Source organism: Corylus avellana, chromosome ca3 (genome assembly GCF_901000735.1).
Source record: "Corylus avellana chromosome ca3, CavTom2PMs-1.0".
NCBI lineage: Eukaryota > Viridiplantae > Streptophyta > Magnoliopsida > Fagales > Betulaceae > Corylus > Corylus avellana.
In genome coordinates, this window is record NC_081543.1 from 34,972,054 (window position 1) to 34,991,220 (window position 19,167).

Here is a 19,167-nt window from a genome sequence, read left to right on the forward strand (position 1 = left end):
TCAAGGATTTGTATCAAAAGGCTTAGTTATTTTTGTCTTTTATTAACTTATTACAATAGAAATATGCCTATATCAACATGGTTCCAGTTCTGGTCCATTTAGGAAATTTTTATTTAGTATTTTGATAATTTGATTTGTTTATGGTTTCTTTTAAGGGTTTCTTAGTTATTTTCGCACTCTAATGAGTAATGCTAAAAATCCTTATAGTGTCCCCTTCCAAAAATGATGTGACTTTTAAGATGATTTGAAATGTACATTCTAATTAAAAATCAAGATGCTTACAATCATTAGAGAAGCTAATTTTAATCCAAAAAGAAAGAGAAATCTCCTTGGGAGCAAACGCGGAATTACATGTACAAATTACTACAAAATAGTAGTCTAAAAGCAAAATTAGTTTATTTTGGATGAATACAAATTATTTAATCCAAGATAACAAAACGCAACACCAACTGACAAGGGGACAATGACCATCCACCCCCTTGAAATTGTGTATAGCTAGCTACTCCATGCCTGAATCTCATAATTAACACAATTTCTGTGTCAATCAAATTTCCCTGTCAACACATAATTAACAATTGGTAAGTTTATCATGAGAACTTTGACTATGTATATATATATAAAAGGGGATGTATTCGGATAGAATAGAAAGAAAAGATAAATCATAAATACCTAAGACCAATGTGTAGCTTAAAACCAAGCTCCATCTGCAATCTCTTAAACATGTTTGTCAAATCAGAGTCGCAATCTAAGACCTCCACCTCTCGCAAGGCAGTTGATTTCCGTAAGTTAGAAGAGTGGATGGTAATTATATGGCAGTTCTTGAAAACCAAATGCCTTAGGCTTGCCATTGCACCTTCATCCTGTATCCAGTTTCCCAAGTCCTCGCCATACAACTTTAGGAATAGGAGTTGAGGAAACGAATGTGCATGGAAGTGAAGATCTCTAGAAGGAAGGCAACCACATAGTTTTAGTATTAAAAGTTTAGGAAGTTTTCCCAACACTTCCATGCTATTGTTATCCAACGACACCCACTTTAAGCTTATCTTGGTGATTGTCTCTGGAATTGAATTAGGAAGCCTAACCTTGTATTGAATACCTGAAATGCTCAATGTTTGGAGATGACTTAAGTGGTGGACGCTTGGGAAAGTAGCTTTAAAATCAATTCTTTCTAACCACTCATCTTCCAAACCATATACTAGCCCTAATTTCCTTAAATTAGGAAGCTTGCCCTCGACAATGAAATGCACAATTTGTGAGTTCATTTTAATATTGGAAAGGACTTGGAGGCTTGACCAAGCTGTGACCAAGGTGAAATTATCAGGTAAAACCAAATGCCCCTTCAAGTTCCTGGGGAAATGATCAGGTAAAACCAAATGCCCCTGCAAGTTCCTTAAACGCGTCAGCTTTATTATCGAGTCCGGCAAAAATACTCCACCCATTTCACCTGTGCATATGGCAAGTGTTTCTAGATTCTTCAGGTTGCCAATAGAATCTGGAATAGACACACATAATATATTCAAGTACCTCAAATGGATCAATGTTCCAATCTCTTCTGGAACGCAATGGGTACATAGGTCCAAATGAAGCACACGAAGCATTTTCAAGTTATTGTGGACCCACTTCCAGTGGATTTCCTCAAACTTCCACCTCAATTCAAATCCAAAGGACAAAAAAGAATGAACATATGAAGTGCCAGAATTGTTTGAAGAAATGAATTGATGAAGAATTCTACCCTGGATGGAATGTCTGCGAGAGGTGTTCCAGGATGAGTTATCATCTCTATGTACATAAAGAAACTTTTCTTCCGTGCTCTTGATTATGCATAGGTCTCGCAAAAGATCATGAATACGACATGTCTTCACTCCTTCATCTGACCTCCTAGTAGCCACTTGGATCAAATTTCGATCAATAAGCTCCTCTAAGTAGTCATCAGCAACATCTTCAATGTTTCGTCTGCCAGTGTGTTGTATGAATCCCTCAGCTATCCATAGTTTGATCAGTTCATTTACAGTGATTTCAAAATCTTCTGGGAATGCACCAATATACAAGAAGCATGGTTTCAAGCGCCGTGGTAGGTAGGTGTAGCTTAAGGCTAGAATGTCTCTGCATTCAGTAAGATACCAATTTACATCGGCAATCACTTTTGACCATGTTCGATGTGTCTTCTCTTTGTTTGCTAAAAGACCCCCCAATACCACAATTGAAAGTGGCAACCCACGGCAACCTTCTGCAATTTGATTTCCCAAATTTTCTAGCTCAGGAGGACATTCTCCTCCTCGAAATACTTTTTTACAAAAGAGTTCCCAGCTTTCATCTTTGTTAAGAAATTGGAGAAAGTAAGGAGGAGTAAGACTTGCATGTAAGGCCACTTCTGTTATGCGGCTAGTGATTAATATTCGGCTTCCATTGGAGTTATCAGGGAAAGCATCTTTTACCTCATTCCAGACTTGGGGTTTCCAGATGTCGTCCATGACTACTAGGTACCTCTTCCCTTGCAAGCATTTGAGCAACTCTTCTACTAGGAACTCTTTTGCCTCTTCGTCACTCATCCCTTTGACTTTTGATGTCAACTCATCTAGATCTGATATTGGCATCTGAAATTTTAAAATTTCAATCAATAACTCTTTGATTTTGAAATCTTCAGATACATACACCCATACAAGGCAATGAAAGTGGCTCTTGACGCGATCATTATTGTAGATTTTTTTGGCAAGAGTAGTTTTTCCCAACCCACCCATGCCAATGATTGAAATGACATCAAGCTTTGAATTCTGGGTTTCATCAGTAAGCTGATTCACCAATGTATCAGAGCCATGAACAAAGCCAACCACGTCATCTTCCTCGACGCATGTCCTACGTTTGTGCAGTGCCTTCTCTGCTTCTGCGTCTACCCTTGCTTCAGTTCTTTCAATGCCGTACTTTTCTATATCATCGTAGATTTTGTTGATCTCTTTGTTGAGGCATTCTATCTTCTTTGCAACATTGTGAAGCATTATTGCGTGCGCAATGCTATTGATTATCTTTCCCGCGAAATTCCTCTTCCTTTGTTCTTCGATTTTGAGGATGAATGTGTCGATAATATCCTCAGCCTCGTAAGCAACTTCCGTGATATGCCTAATTAATGCCTTAACATTTTCATGCTCGTTGCCTTTCCCTTTGGAGTTCTCGAGGAAGATATTTATCCTCTCGAGCTCCCTTTGAAATGACTTGACTTCATTTTCCACTCCAGATGGGAAAGTTGCTCCTTCTATTAGTAGCGGTAATTGCTGTAAGAGAACATTAACGACAACGTCGGCCATTGTTGCTGGTCTTCCCTCCTATTTATATTTGCTGCGTCTTTTTTTTTAGCTTTTCTCTTTATAGGGGTTGTACTGGTTAGGAAATGATACCCATAGGTTCAAAATTGAAAAACATTGCTTCACATTTCGAACGTGGAGACTGGAGAGCAACTGCTAAGAATCTGAGAGAGAGGGAGAGAGAAGGGGAAAGCAATTTTCAACGCCAGAATAAAAAAATGCAATTTTAAACTTTTTATTTGAAAACACGAAAAATCTGCGTTTTCATTGTAGGTATGTAGATACTTTTTTAAAATGCACAATTTTAAAGGTTAAACTACAATTTTAAAAGTTAAACTACGATTTTAACATACGTTAACTACATTTTAAAATTGCACACTTTAAAATCATTTTTTTTAAAAAAAAAAATCGCACCTTTTAAAATTACAAATCCAAAGAGACCTTAAAATATAAGAAATATAAAGAACAGTGGCGCTGTTTCCACTTTGCTTCCCCAAAATAAGAAGGATTTATCATTTATGTTAAGTTCTAGAAATACCTCCATTCAATAAAAGCAGCTCTGATAACTTCTTCACGGTATGCAAAGTCAACAGCAAGTCAAAATGTATTGAGAAAGCCTTAGATCATTCGCCCTAGCCTAGGCAATAATTACTTTATCAAAATCGAATCATTAACAAACAATGTCAAATACCTATTATCAAATAATAGGTATACAAATCCCATAAAACAGAGAACACTAAAAAAGATAGCATACAAATCGGCCAAAAGCACCAAATATCAAAAAAAAAAAAAAAAAAAACAAATACAAAATCAAAGAAAACCCGCAAAAATTTGTGATCCATACCTTGGGTGAGAAGCCCCGGCCATTAGTGGTGGTGGTGAGAATGGCCGTGCGGAGGCAATTAGGAGCTACAATGTGATGTATGGAGATTGGAGGTAAATTTTTGGTAATAGGAGGTCTTAGAGGTTGGTGGCATGGTGCTTTTAATTTGGGTAAAGAGCTCTGCTTGGGGATCTACTTCAATGAAAATGCTCTTAAAAGCATCTTTGAATAAGCAGGACCGTTCACATGGTTGTCTCTTTTTAAACTCTATTATGTTAACATTTTTATTTTTTTATATAATAAGTTAATAACCACATGGGAATATACTCATATGCCAGTTAGTTGTGCCTTTTATTGTTGACCCCAAACCCTTTTTCTTTATTTTATTTTGTTGTAATCGTCCACCCCCCTTCCCATGTGGTTATTATATAAAAATAAATAAAAAATTATATATATATATATATATATATATGTATATATATATATATATATGATGTGATGCTTCGGTATGTAATTAATAAACTGCCATTCAAATTTTAATGTTACTCAAAATTACTAATTGTGTTAATATCCCCTTCAACAAGAGATAAAAATAACTTAAATTTTTTTTCAATAAGATAAAAATATCTTGGGCCTTTTTTTCATGAGAAGACATTAACACAATTAATAGTTTAAAGTAACATCGACAATGAGGTGGTAATTTAAGAGAGCGTACTTTGGAAAGACATTGGTAATTAATAGTTTATGAAGTGTACTTTTTCCTATCATATGATCACTATATGAGGAAAAATCAGTATGGGAAAAGTCCACATAGTCTCTCAAACTATCACTTAATAATTGACAATGTATTCCAAAATTTTTAATTAAGACAATGTACCTTCCAAACTACTAAACAATTTGAGACCAATTATGGTTTTAGTGGGCTACTAGTGAATGATCCCTTCTCGGTTCACCTTTTACTAGAAACATTGTCTTTTGAATTTTATATAAAAAGGGTCTGAAAATACTCATTCAAACTTGGAGAACGGCTTGCTTTGCAGTAGTTATGGCAAGAAAGCGACGTTATGTGGATGCATGCATGGTGCAGAAGATGATACTATTGGATGTTGATCATATTGTAACATTAAATACATATGTTGAAGTTTAAGTTGGATTTAAGTTTCCTTTTTTTGGCAAGTCGGCATTGAGGCAGATTTAGGTCTAAAGTTGATGTTTATATTATTAATTGGTGTGTAAAGCATAATCCAATCATTACCTTAGGCTACGTTTGGTACATTGGAAAATGGTGATTCCTTGGGAATAGGGACTATTACTAGAAATACAAGAAGTTAGAATGAAATATCCATTAATCCTATTATTTCATATGGTAACAACATAGGAATGAACTAATTTTCACACTAGAATTGAATCGAATTTCCAATACTCTAGCTCTAAAAATTATTTCCCCAAAAACCTTTTCTTTTACACCAAAAAAACTTCATAGAAGGTACTCATTTTATATTTTGCAACTAAAAAATCTTCTAATTTATGCAAAAATGAAGGAAGAAGTGAATTGATGCCATATTCAGGAGTGGTACCCAAAATTTAAATCTATCTCCATTAAAACCCAAATTCGTGAACTTCCTGAATCGTTTATTCAATACCTTCTTGACGATTCTGGTCCCTTCCTTTTACCTATTTCTATCTATAATGATGACGCCCTACCCAATAGAATCCATAACCCTGAAGAGGAGGAAGACTATCAGGTATCAGAAGGATCTGAAAATGAGTTAGAACAACCCTTGCCACCCCCATCTTTCCCTACACTTGAATTGAAAATTAAGGAATCAATTGAATCCCTTGGTGGTACAGTCTTCCCTAAGTTGAATTGGAGTGCACCGAAAGACTCTGCTTGGATTAGCACAACTGGGAGCCTCCGATGCACTACATTTAGCAAGATTGCACTCTTGCTACGGTCATTTGAATCGTTGATCCATGATTTATGTCATGCATATAATTCGTGCAGTGACAAGTCCTCAACAAAACCACAGAATTTCTTCCTTGCGCTCCGCAAGTGGTACCCATCTCTTAGGCCAGAGATGAAATTTCGTTGTTTTGTATAGGGTCAAAACGTAGTTGGAATTTCCCAACGTGAGGTGACAACTTTTTATCCTATTCTTCTTGAGAAGAAAATTGATCTTGAGCGGTTGATTCCGCAATTTTTCGAGGATGATGTGAGGCTGAAATTTGAATCAGAAAATTACACATTTGATGTCTATGTTACAAAGGATGAGCGGATTAAGGTTTTGGATTTCAACCCTTGGGGTGCATTTACATTGCCGCTGTTGTTTGATTGGGAGGAGTTAGAGCAGAACACTAGGGAAGAAGGCAATAATGTAGACTTCAGAATTGTGGAGAGCCAGTGCGCTGTTAGGCCTGGTTTGAAGACAGCAGTGCCGTATGATTACTTGGACACTAGCACTGGAAGTGGCTGGGATCAATTTCTGAGGAATGCTGATGAGGAGTTGCAGCGGCAGACCAGGTCTTTCGAAGCAGGTGCTTGAGGCTTTGATTGTCTTGATTCATGAGACTATTGTTGTAGTTTCACAGGTGATTTCATAACTACCCACTTTCATGGGCCGACTATACTTGTAATCAGGATTCTTTGTTGTAGTTTCACAGGATGCTGCATCTGCAATCGTAGTAACATAATGATGAATCTGATTTTGGTGCAACTTCCATTCTTGTTTTTTCTTGTAGAAAATGGTCCACTAAATAGCATTTATGTGGCACATTCCCAGTGTAGTATTGGTGAGTTTTTAGACATTGACATGTAACACCTGGCTATAGCACGAATACTTTCATAGGACATATGTGAGACACGTGGCTTTAAATCAAGGATTAGTATCAAAAGGCTTAGTTATTTTTGTCTTTTATTATGTTATTACAATAGAAATATGCCTATGTCAACATGGTTCCAGTTCTGGTCCATTTAGGAAATTTTTATTTAGTATTTTGATAATTTGATTTGTTTATGGTTTCCTTTTAAGGGTTTCTTAGTTATTTTCACACTCTAATGAGTAATGCTAAAAGTCCTCATAGTGTCCCTTCTAAAAATGATGTAGCTTTTAAGATGATTTGAAATGTACATTCCAATTAAAAATCAAGATGCTTACAACTATTAGAAAAGCTAATTTTAATCCCAAAAAAAAAAAAGGAGAAATCTCCTTGGGAGCAAACGTCGAATTACATGAACAAATTACTACAAAATGTTAGTCTATAAGCAAAAGTAGTTTATTTTGGATGAATACAAATCATTTAATCCAAGATAACAAAACGCAAAACCAATGGGGACAATGACCATCCATCCCCTCGAAATTGTGTGTAACTAGCTACTCCATGCCTGAATCTCATAATTAACACAATTTTTATGTCAATCAAATTTTCCTGTCAACACATAATTAACAATTGGTAAGTTTATCATGAGAACTTTGACTATATATATATATAAAAGGGGATGTATTCGGATAGAATAGAAAGAAAAGATAAATTATAAATACCTAAAAACGAATATGTAGCTTAAAACCAAGCTCCATCTGCAATCTCTCAAACATATTTTTCACAGAAGAGTTGCAAATTAAGACCTCCACCTCTCGCAAGGCAGTTGATTTCTGTAAGTAAGAAGAGTGGATGGTAATTATATCGCAGTGCGTGATAACCAAATGCCTTAGGCTTGCCATTGCACCTTCATCCTGTATCCAGTTTCCAAAGTTCCTGCCCCCCAATTCTAGGAATTGGAGTTGAGGAAACGAACGTGCATGGAAGTGAAGATCTCCAGAAGGAAGGCAGAAATGTAGTTTTAGTTTTAAAAGTTTGGGAAGTTTCCCCAACACTTCCATGCTACTGTTATCTAAAGGCACACAGTCTAAGCTTATCTTGGTGATTGTCTCTGGAATTGAATCAGGAAGCAGCTTAACCATGTTCTCCATACCTGAAATGCTCAATTTTTGGATATGACTCAAGTGCTGGGCGCTTGGGAAAGTAACTTTAATGTCTCCGCTTCCCCTATCCCATTCTAGCCCTAATTTCCTTAAATTAGGAAGCTTGCCCTCGACAATGAAATGCAAAATTTGTGAGTCAATTTGAATATTGGAAAGGACTTGGAGGCTCGACCAAGCTGTGACCAAGGGGAAATTATCAGGTAAACCCACATACCCCTGCAAGTTCCTTAAACGCGTCAACTTTATTATCGAGTCTGGCAAGAGTACGCTACCCTCATCAAACATGTTGTTTATGGTAAGTGTTTCTAGATTCTCCAGGTTGCCAATAGAAACTGGAATATGCTGACATAATATATTCAAGTACCTCAAATGGATCAATGTTCCAATCTCTTTTGGAACGAATAAGATAGCTGGGTCCAAATGAAGCACACGAAGCATTTTCAAGTTGTTGTGGACCCACTTCCAGTAGATTTTCTCAAACTCCAACCCACGCCCAATGGACAAAAAAGAACGAGCGTTTGAAGTGCCAGAATTGTTTGAAGAAATGAATTGATGAAGAATTCTACTCTGGATGGAAAGTCTGCGAGAGGTGTTCCAGGATGAGTTATCATCTCTATGTACATAAAGAAACTTTTCTTCCGCGCTCTTGGTTATGCATAGGTCTCGCAGAAGATCATGAATACGACATGTCTTCGCTCCTTCATCTGACCTCCTAGTAGCCACTTGGATCAAATTTCGATCAATAAGCTCCTCTAAGTAGTCATCAGCAACATCTTCAATGTTTCGTCTGCCAGTCTGCTGTATGAATCCCTCAGCTATCCATAGTTTGATCAGTTCCTTTACAGGGATTTCAAAATCTTCTGGGAATGCACCAATATACAAGAAGCATGGTTTCAAGCGTCGTGGTAGGTAGGTGTAGCTTAAGGCTAGAATGTCTTTGCATTCAGTAAGATACCAATTTACATCGGCAATCACTCTCGACCATGTTCGATGTGTCTTCTCTTTGTTTGCTAAAAGACCCCCCAATACGACAATTGAAAGTGGCAACCCATGGCAACCTTCTGCAATTTGATTCCCCATAATTTCTAGCTCAGGAGGACAATCTCCTCCTCGAAATACTTTTTTACAAAAGAGTTCCCAGCTTTCATCTTTGTTAAGAAATTGGAGAAAGTAAGGAGGAGTACGACTTGCATGTAAGGCCACTTCTTTTATGCGGCTAGTGATTAATATTCGGCTTCCATTGGAGTTATCAGGAAAAGCATCTTTTACCTCATTCCAGACTTGGGGTTTCCAGATGTCGTCCATGACTACTAGGTACCTCTTCCCTTGCAAGCTTTTGAGCAACTGTTCTACTAGGAACTCTTTTGCCTCTTCGTCACTCATCCCTTTGAGTTTCGTTGTCAACTCATCTGATATTGGCACCTGAGATTTTAAAATTTCAATCAATAACTCTCTGATTTTGAAATCTTCAGATACATACACCCATACAAGGCAATGAAAGTGGCTCTTGACGCGATCATTATTGTAGATTTTTTTGGCAAGAGTAGTTTTTCCCAACCCACCCATGCCAATGATTGAAATGACATCAAGCTTTGAATTCTGGGTTCCATAAATAAGCTGATTCACCAATGTATCAGAGTCATGAAGAAAGCCAACCACGTCATCTTCCTCAACGCATCTCCTACGTTTGTGCAGTGCCTTCTCCGCTTCTGCGTCTACCCTTGCTTCAGTTCTTTCAATGCCGTACTTTTCTATATCATCGTAGATTTTGTTGATCTCTTTGTTGAGGCATTCTATCTTCTTTGCAACATTGTGAAGCATTATTGCGTGCGCAATGCTATTGATTATCTTTCCCGCGAAATTCCTCTTCCTTTGTTCTTCGACTTTGAGGTTGAATGTGTCGATAACATCCTCAGCCTCGTAAGCAACTTCCGTGATTTGCCTAATTAATGCCTTAACCTTTTTATGCTCGTTGCCTTTCCCTTCGGAGTCCTCGAGGAAGATATTTATCTTCTGGAGCTCCCTTTGAAATGACTTGACTTCATTTTCCACTCCAGATGGGAACGTTGCTCCTTCTATTAGTAGCGGTAATTGCTGTAAGAGAACATTAACGACAACGTCGGCCATTGTTGCTGGTCTTCCCTCCTATTTATATTTGCTGCGCCTTTTTTTTAGCTTTTCTCTTTATAGGGGTTGTACTGGTTAGGAAATGATACCCACAGGTTCAAAATTGAAAAACATTGCTTCGCATTTCAAACCTTAAACTGTAAGAAGATAAAGAACAGTGGTGCTATTTAGTATTTCCACGTTGCTTACACAAAATAAGAAGGATGCATGTTAAATTCTAAAAATACCTCAATTCAATAAAATAACTTCTTCCCGATTTTCAAAGTCAGCGGCAAGTCCACATGTATTGAGAAGGCCTTATTAGATCATTCACCCTAGACTAGGCAAAAAAACAAAAGAACTTTATCAAAATAGAATCATTAACAAAACAATCTCAAATACCTATTATTACTCTATCAGATATATACAAATCGGCCAAAAGCACCAAATTTGCAATGGACTACAAAATAAAAGAAAACCCCAAAAAAATTGTGATCCATACATACCTTTGGTGAGAAGCCCGATAGTGGTGGTGGTGGTGAGAATGGCCATGCGGAGGCAGGGAGCTGCAATCTGATGTATGGAGGAGATTTTGGGTAAACTTTTGGTAACAGGAGGTCGTAGAGGTTGGTGCTTTTAATTTGGTAAAGAGCTTGGGGAGCTACTTCCATGAAAATGCTCTCAAATGCATCTTTGAATGAAAGCAGCTTTGAAAATGTTCTTAAAAGCAGCGCTTTGAATAAGCTGTAGCACTCATTGCACATGGATAACTTTCCTTCGCTTTCGGCGAGTCAAAAAGTAATGAGAAAGTAAAAATGGTTGTATCATTTTTTTTTTGAGAAAACATCCATCATAACATAAATCAAGCAAAATGCTCTTCTGCCAGTACAATCTCTTGAACACGGCTTGGACAATCTAACTGATGTAGATCGGAGTGTATTTCAATCCCATATGTTATTTTATGATTTTGTTGTTTAAGTGTCTAGGCTGTCCAGACGGCCATATGTCAGTTTGTTTTATTTTCTAGTCGACTTTATGTTGTTATTTTATTAGGGTTACTGGGTTAGGGTTCTAAGAGTCTTTATTTTGTTATTTTATTAGGTGTAGGGTTTTGGGGTATTTATGTCATATTTTATTAGGTTTTGGGTTTTGGGCTATAAATATATGCTTATAGCCTCCAGAGAAAAGCAATTGTTGTTTATTATTGATTTTGATTAATAAGAATACTCAGAGTTGAATTTATTCATCTTTTCCTTCAAAACCTAGAGAGTATCTAGTTTTATCAAAAAGAATTTTTAGATCTTTGATAAAATCTAGATCTAGAGTTATTTATCCGCTACTTATTGATGTTCTTCACTGCAGCCCACTAAGTCACGCTGCATCACTAACCAAAGCCGATCCAAACTCAAAGATAAAGCAAATTTTGTTAAACAATGCGCAGCATTGTTACCACTACGTTTAACATGACATACAATCCAGAGTAGAAGCTTGGAAGAAATTCAATCATCTTCCAAGCAGCTAATGCCTCTGCTGCCTCTGGATCAGAAATATATTGTTTAGTAGCGCAATGAGCTGCCACTACACATCCAGAGCAATAAAGCCCATCCCCATATTTTGTTCTCTTGTACCAATGGCAGCATCCCAAAACACAAAACATAGCCCATGAAATCCAAAGTTGTGCAAATCCCAGCTTCCTCATGATTGCCTCTAAATAATCCCACTCGATTCTACCATAATAAGCCTTAGAGTTTAAGAGCCATGAAGCCATTACCACCTCTCATCCTTCCTTCCATAGAATGAAGAGCTTCAAAAGCTACAAGAATATTGTCAATGATAAGCCTCCCTGGAACAATTAAATACACTTTAATTTTGAGAAATAATGAAAGACAGAACCTTCTTCAACCTATTGGCTAAGACTTTTGCAATAAGCTTGTAAAGAACATTACATAGGCTTATAGAGCAATACTCTTTTACAAGAGTAATCAAAGTTGAATTTATAACAGGATCAAAAGTTTCCAAATTTAAGAAATTGAGCACTACTTTGCATACCTCACTCTTTACGGTCTCCCAAGATTGTTGATAAAAACAAGCTGCATACCCATCAGGTCCAAGAGATTTCAAAGGATGCATCTCAGACAAAGCTTCTTCAATTTCAGTTATAGTGCAGTCCTTAATGAGCTGAATATTCATCTCCTTTGTTACCTTTTTCTCCACACCAAATAAACATTCCTCCAGATGAGTCACAGATTCTGATGTGAAAAGTTTTTGATAAAATTGGACAAAAGCATGACCAATATCTCTGGATTGTGACCAAACTCTCCCTGAATCATCCATGACTCTTCTAATATGATTTTTCTTGCACCTATGAGTAGCCCAAGAATGGAAGAAAGGGGTATTACGATCCCCATGCAGATACCAATTCTGTTTAGACCTTTGCTTCCATTTTAGATCATCTTGTTCCAAAATAAGATCAATTTCAGATTGTAGACATTTGATCTCCTCCCTGTTATTTTGACCTTCATTACATTGCAAGTCTTCTAACCTCCTTGATTTCTCCCTTATGGTATTCCCTAATTTGTTAAGACTCCACCATGAGAAAACAGACTGGCAGTGTAGCAGATTATGATGAGCATCATGATTTCTAGCAATCCCTTCATTCCAAGCTTCTTTAAGGACAGTACCATATTCCTCATCAAGCACCCAGCTTCCCTCAAACTTGAAGCCCTTCTTAAAACAAGATCGTTCCTCCTCTCTTTCATAAAAAGAAACAACTAAAGGCTTATGATCAGAAGACCTTTTTAAACTTAATTTTTTAGTACTTAAATTTTTATTTTATTTTTTATTTTTTCTATTCAAGTTTTAAATTTTAGGGGAAAATGCAGTTTACCCCCGTGAAGTTTCAGGGGTTTTTCAATTTTAACCCCAAAGTTCAAAAATTGGCAATCTACCCCCTGAAGTTTCAAAAATTGGCAATTTAAACCTTCCGTTTAATTTTTCCGTTAAAATTGACGGAAATCTATGAAATTACATCATTGTCCTTAGGCTTTTTTAAAAAAATTTCCGTCTAATTTAACGGAAAAATTAAACGGAAGGTTTAAATTGCCAATTTTTGAAACTTCAGGGGGGTAGATTGCCAATTTTTGAACTTTGGGGTTAAAATTGAAATACCCCTGAAATTTCAGTGGGGTAAACTACATTTTCCCCTAAATTTTATTATAGATGGTACCTTACTTATAAGAAAAGACTAACTTCCTACCTCCTTCACATTCCGTTACACTTTGTCCCACGTGTTATCACAGACAAATGCCCTTACAATAAGCAGTTGATTAGACAAAGGAAACACAAAGAAGGGGAGAGGAGTTTTTTCTGCAAAATGAGCTCTCGGCTCTTTCTATTTTTCTGCATATATCTCTCTTACATTCTATTTTCCAGCAGCACTTCCACACAAAACAAAAACAAGTTTTGCAATACAATCTTCTAGAAGTCTACGTGGAATCACAACAAAGACACACTTTCACCTACCACTTTAACTAAGGTATAGTAAAACACATTAATTTGTAACACAAGGATTAGTATCAAAAGGCTTAGTTATTTTTGTATGTTATTACAAATGAAATATGTTTATATCAACATGGTTTTTAAGAATTTTGATTTAGTATTTTGATAATTTGATTTGGTTATGGTTTCCTTTGAAGTGTTTCTTATAATCATAAGATTGTAAATAAAACCATGTATAACCACAATGTTTTAAAAGTAAATAAAACTCCCTCATTGTATTTATACAATATGAATGGGTACAGTTGCTACAATTGTTGTTGGATACGATGATTAGATATTGAACACAATAGAAACTCTATTCCCTACCTATCTCTTGATCTGCAACAAACTCCTTCTGAAGTTGGAACTCTTTCTCTGCTATTCTTCTTGCTTGCTCCCTCAATTTTCTGCAATATTTGCTTGGTTGAGAAAAACGACGCTTTCCTCATGATAGGAATCAACAAAACAATAGCGTCCGTGACTTTTAACGCCAAGAGACATAAATTTTTTGCTCTTAGGATCATACGAAACTACCTCTCCACTGTCTGCTTTCCATACTAGCTCGCCTCTTCTAGTAAAACCAAAACCAGAAAATGGCACTGGTATATTTAGTGCCTAAGTTAAAGGTTTGGTCCATGACTCTACTGCACCATATTCCTTCATCACCCACAAGGAAAAAGATGCAACTCTACCCACACGCACCGCAAGAGAGTTTTCATATACTGTGATAGAAAAGGCTAATGGCCATGGGAATAGAAATTCTATTTCTTTTGGTAGAATTATCTCACGAAATGTCTCGTTACTTACATCAAACGACAAGACCGTATTGTGAAAAACATCAGGGCCAGTCTGGGTTATAGTAAGCCAATGGATAGCCCCATTGATGAAAGGTCTCGGTTCATAACGACGTTGAAAACGACACAGAGGAGCACCAACTCTGATGCTGCTTTTCCAAGAGCCAGCAGTAAGTGAGAAAACCTGAACGTGAGGATTAACTTTCATACTGGAAATTTTCCCTACTTTGTAGTCGTTTGTCCGAGAATCAAAGCCAACCCCCACCCAATAGAATCCAGCATATAGTCTTCACACTCTGTATTCTGGGGTTTAGGAAGACGCACAAATTTTCTAATCTATGAGTTCCATAGAATAAGTATGTTGATGTGATGCTTTAATAATACCAACCCGTTGAAGGAACCAACCACCTCAACCTGCATCCCGAGGTTAATCTAGTCTTGTTCTTCTGTTACTTGTTTGCCAAGGCAAGCGGGGGTGACAATGGTGCATTATGGTGGTAATGTGGGAAGTGTTTCCGTCGGATCTTCTTTACGGAGAAGGCGATCACTGTGAAGCGTAAATCTCACGAGGGATTTGACGGGCAGTGTCAAGAGAATTTTGCGTATGATTTCCTCTGGAAAATGGTGCGCCATGTCTTTGATCTCTGACTGGTTCTGACTTCTGAGAAGAAGATAATCAAACCGAGCCTGATAAGTACTCATTGGAGAAGATAAACATAAGGGAAATGAAAAAGAAATCTCTAAAATATCGGGCTAAATGATGAGGATAACACCAAACTATATAGGGTAAAGCTTAGATCATAACAGTATATATATGAATAGCAAACAACTTCAAACACCAAATTTAATTACAATTTTTTATTTTTTATTTTTTAATTTACTCAAATGTTCAGAATATCATTTTGAACCATATTATTCCTTAATTTACTGGTCAATAGAACCCAAAAACAAAATGAACAACAACAACTAAATTTACAAAAGAAAAAAAAAAAAAAAAAAAAGGAAATAGAGAGGCCACATCAATATATATATATATATGATGACCGGAGTCTTGTGGAAACAGGGGCTTGCTTTGAATCTCATGACCTAATTGGTCAGGATTAATAGAGTTTGCAAAAATACTGCAAAAATACTACGGTGAAATTGAAAAAACAAAAAAGATGATATATTAAATTGAGATTTTTTCAAATTTAAAGAATAATTGTAAAAATTAAAGACAATTAGGAGAGGTTAAGTGAAATTTTCCCAAAAAAATATTTACTCCTAAAATAAAGGAAATAAGATTAAAAAAAAAATGTAGTCAGATATTTAAAAACTTGGACAAATAATAAATTTGTGCTTGGATGTACAAGTCAAATACAAATACCAATCCAAATCCGTTTGGGAAAAGCTTTCCAGTGTCGGCCTAAATTGCTATATATGCATGCGATCGCTACTATTCCTTATGCAACTCTTTCTCTCTGCCATGGCACAATATTTTCCAGAGGAAATCATTCGCGAAATTCTCTTGAAACTACCCGTGAAATCCCTCTCGAGATTCAACTGCGTCAACAAAGAATGGTGCTCCATCATCGAAAACCCTACCTTTGCTTCCGATCACCTCGCCCACATAAACCGTTCCGATAACAACAGCACCGGCCGTCTTCTCGCTTTAAAGGTTTCCGACGAGACTTATTGCCCTTCCAAAAACACCACAACCATCATCACTGCCTGCCTTGCCAAACAAGAAACAGAACAAGCATGCCAGTATAACGTCAAATCATTCGATGAATACACCTACTTGAGTTTCTCACACAAAAGCTCGATTTCTTTTTCTTTTGAGGTTGTCGGTTCCTGCAATGGGTTGGTTTTGTTAAGGTGTTTGTCCGACACCCTTATTCTGTGGAACCCATTGCTTGAAAAATCTGTGACCCTTCCTCAACCCTGCGCCTACGAGACAGGTTACGTCGATGTTCACCCGCATTCTACTTCCTGGGGATTTGGGTTTGATTCATGGACAAACGACTGCAAAGTAGTAAAAATTGATTCTCAGGTTCAGATTTTCTCACTCGCTACGGGCTCTTGGAAAAGCAGTAGAGTCGGCGCTCCTCCTGCGTGTAGTTTAAGTAACCGTGGTCCGCAACCTTTTATCAATGGGGCTATTCATTGGCTTGCTTCAATCAGGATTGGCAATGATGCTAATCAAATGATCAAGTATCAACGACTTTCGATCTTGTCGTTTGATGTAAGTAATGAGATATTTCGTGAGATAATGCTACCGAAAACGCTGTCTATTCATAGCCCACAATTCTGTTCTATCACAGAATACGGAAAATCACTTGCGTTGTGTGTTGGAGAAATTTGGTTTAATTCTTTGTGGGTGATGAAAGAATATCGTGCAGCAGAGTCATGGACCCAAGTTTTAAATCATAACACACTAGTAGGCTTACCAAAACCATTGGGTTTTAGTTCGAGCGGCGCGGCACTGTTGAAAACTTCATATGATCCTAAGTGCACAAAAATTAAAACAGAGAATGCACGTAAGGGAGCCTATTGCTTTGCTGGTTCTTATGTGGAGAGCCTCGTTTTGCTCAACCAACCAAAGTTTTCAAGAAAACGACCAAGAAGAGGAGAATAGATGGGTTAATTGATCATCAGCCATGAGTTTCTCGGTTACAGACTTCATTAATAGGTAAACATGTGTTAGAGTTTGCTACTTGCTACAATTGGTGATACATATATATATATATATGGTGAATGGTGATGTATCATTTTACATATATACAAAGGAAATGCATGTGTACAATTTCTTCATTGAAGACTGTTTTAGTTAGCGTCTTCTATATTTTTACTGTCTCTTTCATATGTTTTCTTTATATTGTTACTGAAAAAAAAAATCACTCTATCTATCAATCACTTCCCTATGCTATGTCCCAAAAATTGCCTTACAGTTGTGATTCTAATTTCTCACTAAAACCTGTTTTTCAATGTTCTGTTTTAAAACTTATTTGTACAACGGCTTGTCTATTGTGAAGTCTGAAAGCTGTAACCTCAACCCATTGTGCAAATGAGACATGGGCTGGCCCTTAAGAACTAGTAGCGAAAAACTAATAGCTAAAATGAAATGAAAAAAGTTAAATTTTGAGTAGTTAAAATGAAAACTCTCACCAAAGATAACTGAAGAGTAACTCAGTAAGCCATAATAAAAAATGATATGCCTTACGAATGATAGTGGACATGTGACATTTTATTAGGTTAGATGGTAGGAAATTTCCTCCTTGCAAAAATTTGCTAATAAAGTAACATGCATCCCTAAACATATATGTGCTTCACACACACACACACACACACACACACATATATATATATATATATATATATTATGAGAAATGATTGGTGTCAATACAATATTAGCAACCTCACCAATTATTATTATTATTATTATTATTATTATTATTTTTGATTGATTAGAAAACAAAAAAAAAAAAATATTCACTTTTTTATAGCATCTCCAAAAGCCTTCCTATTTTAACAATCTACTTTTACTATTTTATTTAAATATTATTTTTCAAATATTTGTTATTATTTCTTTAACTATTAAAGGAGGTGAGAGAAACAGAAAAGAAAAAAGGGGAAAGAGAAATCATTTTTTTATTATTATTATTATTCATTTGGTGAGTAAATAGTACCCACTATTAATAGTGTGTACTGTTCACTAACTATTTTTTTGGGTCAAATTGGTGAGGCTGAAAATAAAGGTTTTTAGGATTTTTCACCAAATTGGCTCACCAAAATAACCAAAAAATGGTAGTGCTCTAATTTGCTCATATTTTACCCATATTCTTCTACAAATTCAATATATCAACTATTAAATTTGTAGGGTCGTCTACTATTATCTTATGTGGGTTCCGCATAAGTCCACAAATCTAATGATTGATTTATAAAATGAGATGAACAAAATATTGACATCAATCATTTCTCTTAAAAATTATATGACATCTATTATTTTATTAGATGAGTTTGTATTTTTGTCCATTTCTTCCAATCCAGTTTAAAAAAATTTATGTCCATTCTAAAATCCAAAATGAAATCTCCATAACAAAGGATAGAAATTTTCTCCAAACTGGACTGAAGGAAATTCCTCCAACCTATTCTATAAAAATGACAACATGTGATAAGCACATGTTTTTTTTTTTTTTTAATTACATGGACAAAGTTGAAAAAAAAATTTATTCAAAAAGCATGTGATTTCTCACCTGTTATTTCAAAAGAGAAATGCTATAATCTAATAAAACTCTTATATTTTGCCCATCAAAATTCTAGGTGGCAAAGTGTCATTTGCCAAGTTGAAGTAAAAGGGCACATGGCCCAAGTTGATGACAAATGACACTTTGCCACCTAGGATTTTGATGAACAAAATGTAAGAGTTTTATTAGATTCTAGTATATCTCATTTAAAAAACATGTGTTTATCACATAAAAAGTGACACATATCATTTTTATAGAATATGTTTTTTTTTTTTTTTTAATTAACATGTTCACACAAGGAAAGGGGGAGGGAGGATTCGACCTAGTGATGTCAACTTTATGAAGCGTAGTTCACAGTCGATTGAACTACCTCTTGGGGACGGAATATGCCCAATTTTGAGAAAA

General features: G+C 36.1%; 3 protein-coding genes and 1 pseudogene across 3 annotated transcripts; 2 read left to right on the forward strand and 2 right to left on the reverse strand.

The window, feature by feature from the left end:
• Positions 1-659: 659 nt before the first annotated feature.
• On the reverse strand, positions 660-3,299 carry LOC132174489 (putative disease resistance RPP13-like protein 3). Its single transcript, XM_059586138.1, has one exon. The coding sequence runs from the start codon at positions 3,297-3,299 to the stop codon at positions 660-662; it is 2,640 nt and encodes an 879-aa protein (XP_059442121.1).
• Positions 3,300-5,654: 2,355 nt separating this feature from the next.
• Positions 5,655-6,662, forward strand: LOC132175849 (uncharacterized; annotated as a pseudogene).
• A 744-nt stretch (positions 6,663-7,406) lies between these two features.
• Positions 7,407-10,915, reverse strand: LOC132175848 (disease resistance protein RPP13-like). The gene is made up of 4 exons (XM_059587919.1): positions 10,712-10,915; positions 10,454-10,540; positions 7,659-10,363; positions 7,407-7,545 (listed from the first exon to the last, which is right to left on the reverse strand). The coding sequence occupies exon 3, from the start codon at positions 10,224-10,226 to the stop codon at positions 7,659-7,661; it is 2,568 nt and encodes an 855-aa protein (XP_059443902.1). The 5' UTR covers positions 10,227-10,363; positions 10,454-10,540; positions 10,712-10,915; the 3' UTR covers positions 7,407-7,545.
• Positions 10,916-16,001: 5,086 nt separating this feature from the next.
• LOC132174490 (F-box/kelch-repeat protein At3g06240-like) lies at positions 16,002-17,153 on the forward strand. The gene has a single exon (XM_059586139.1). The coding sequence runs from the start codon at positions 16,002-16,004 to the stop codon at positions 17,151-17,153; it is 1,152 nt and encodes a 383-aa protein (XP_059442122.1).
• The last annotated feature ends 2,014 nt before the right edge of the window (positions 17,154-19,167 follow it).

Coding starts and splice junctions, on each gene's coding strand:
- LOC132174490 (XM_059586139.1), top strand. CDS start 16,002: ATGGCACAATATTTTCCAGAGGAAATCATTCGCGAAATTCTCTTGAAA.
- LOC132174489 (XM_059586138.1), bottom strand. CDS start 3,299: ATGGCCGACGTTGTCGTTAATGTTCTCTTACAGCAATTACCGCTACTA.
- LOC132175848 (XM_059587919.1), bottom strand. CDS start 10,226: ATGGCCGACGTTGTCGTTAATGTTCTCTTACAGCAATTACCGCTACTA.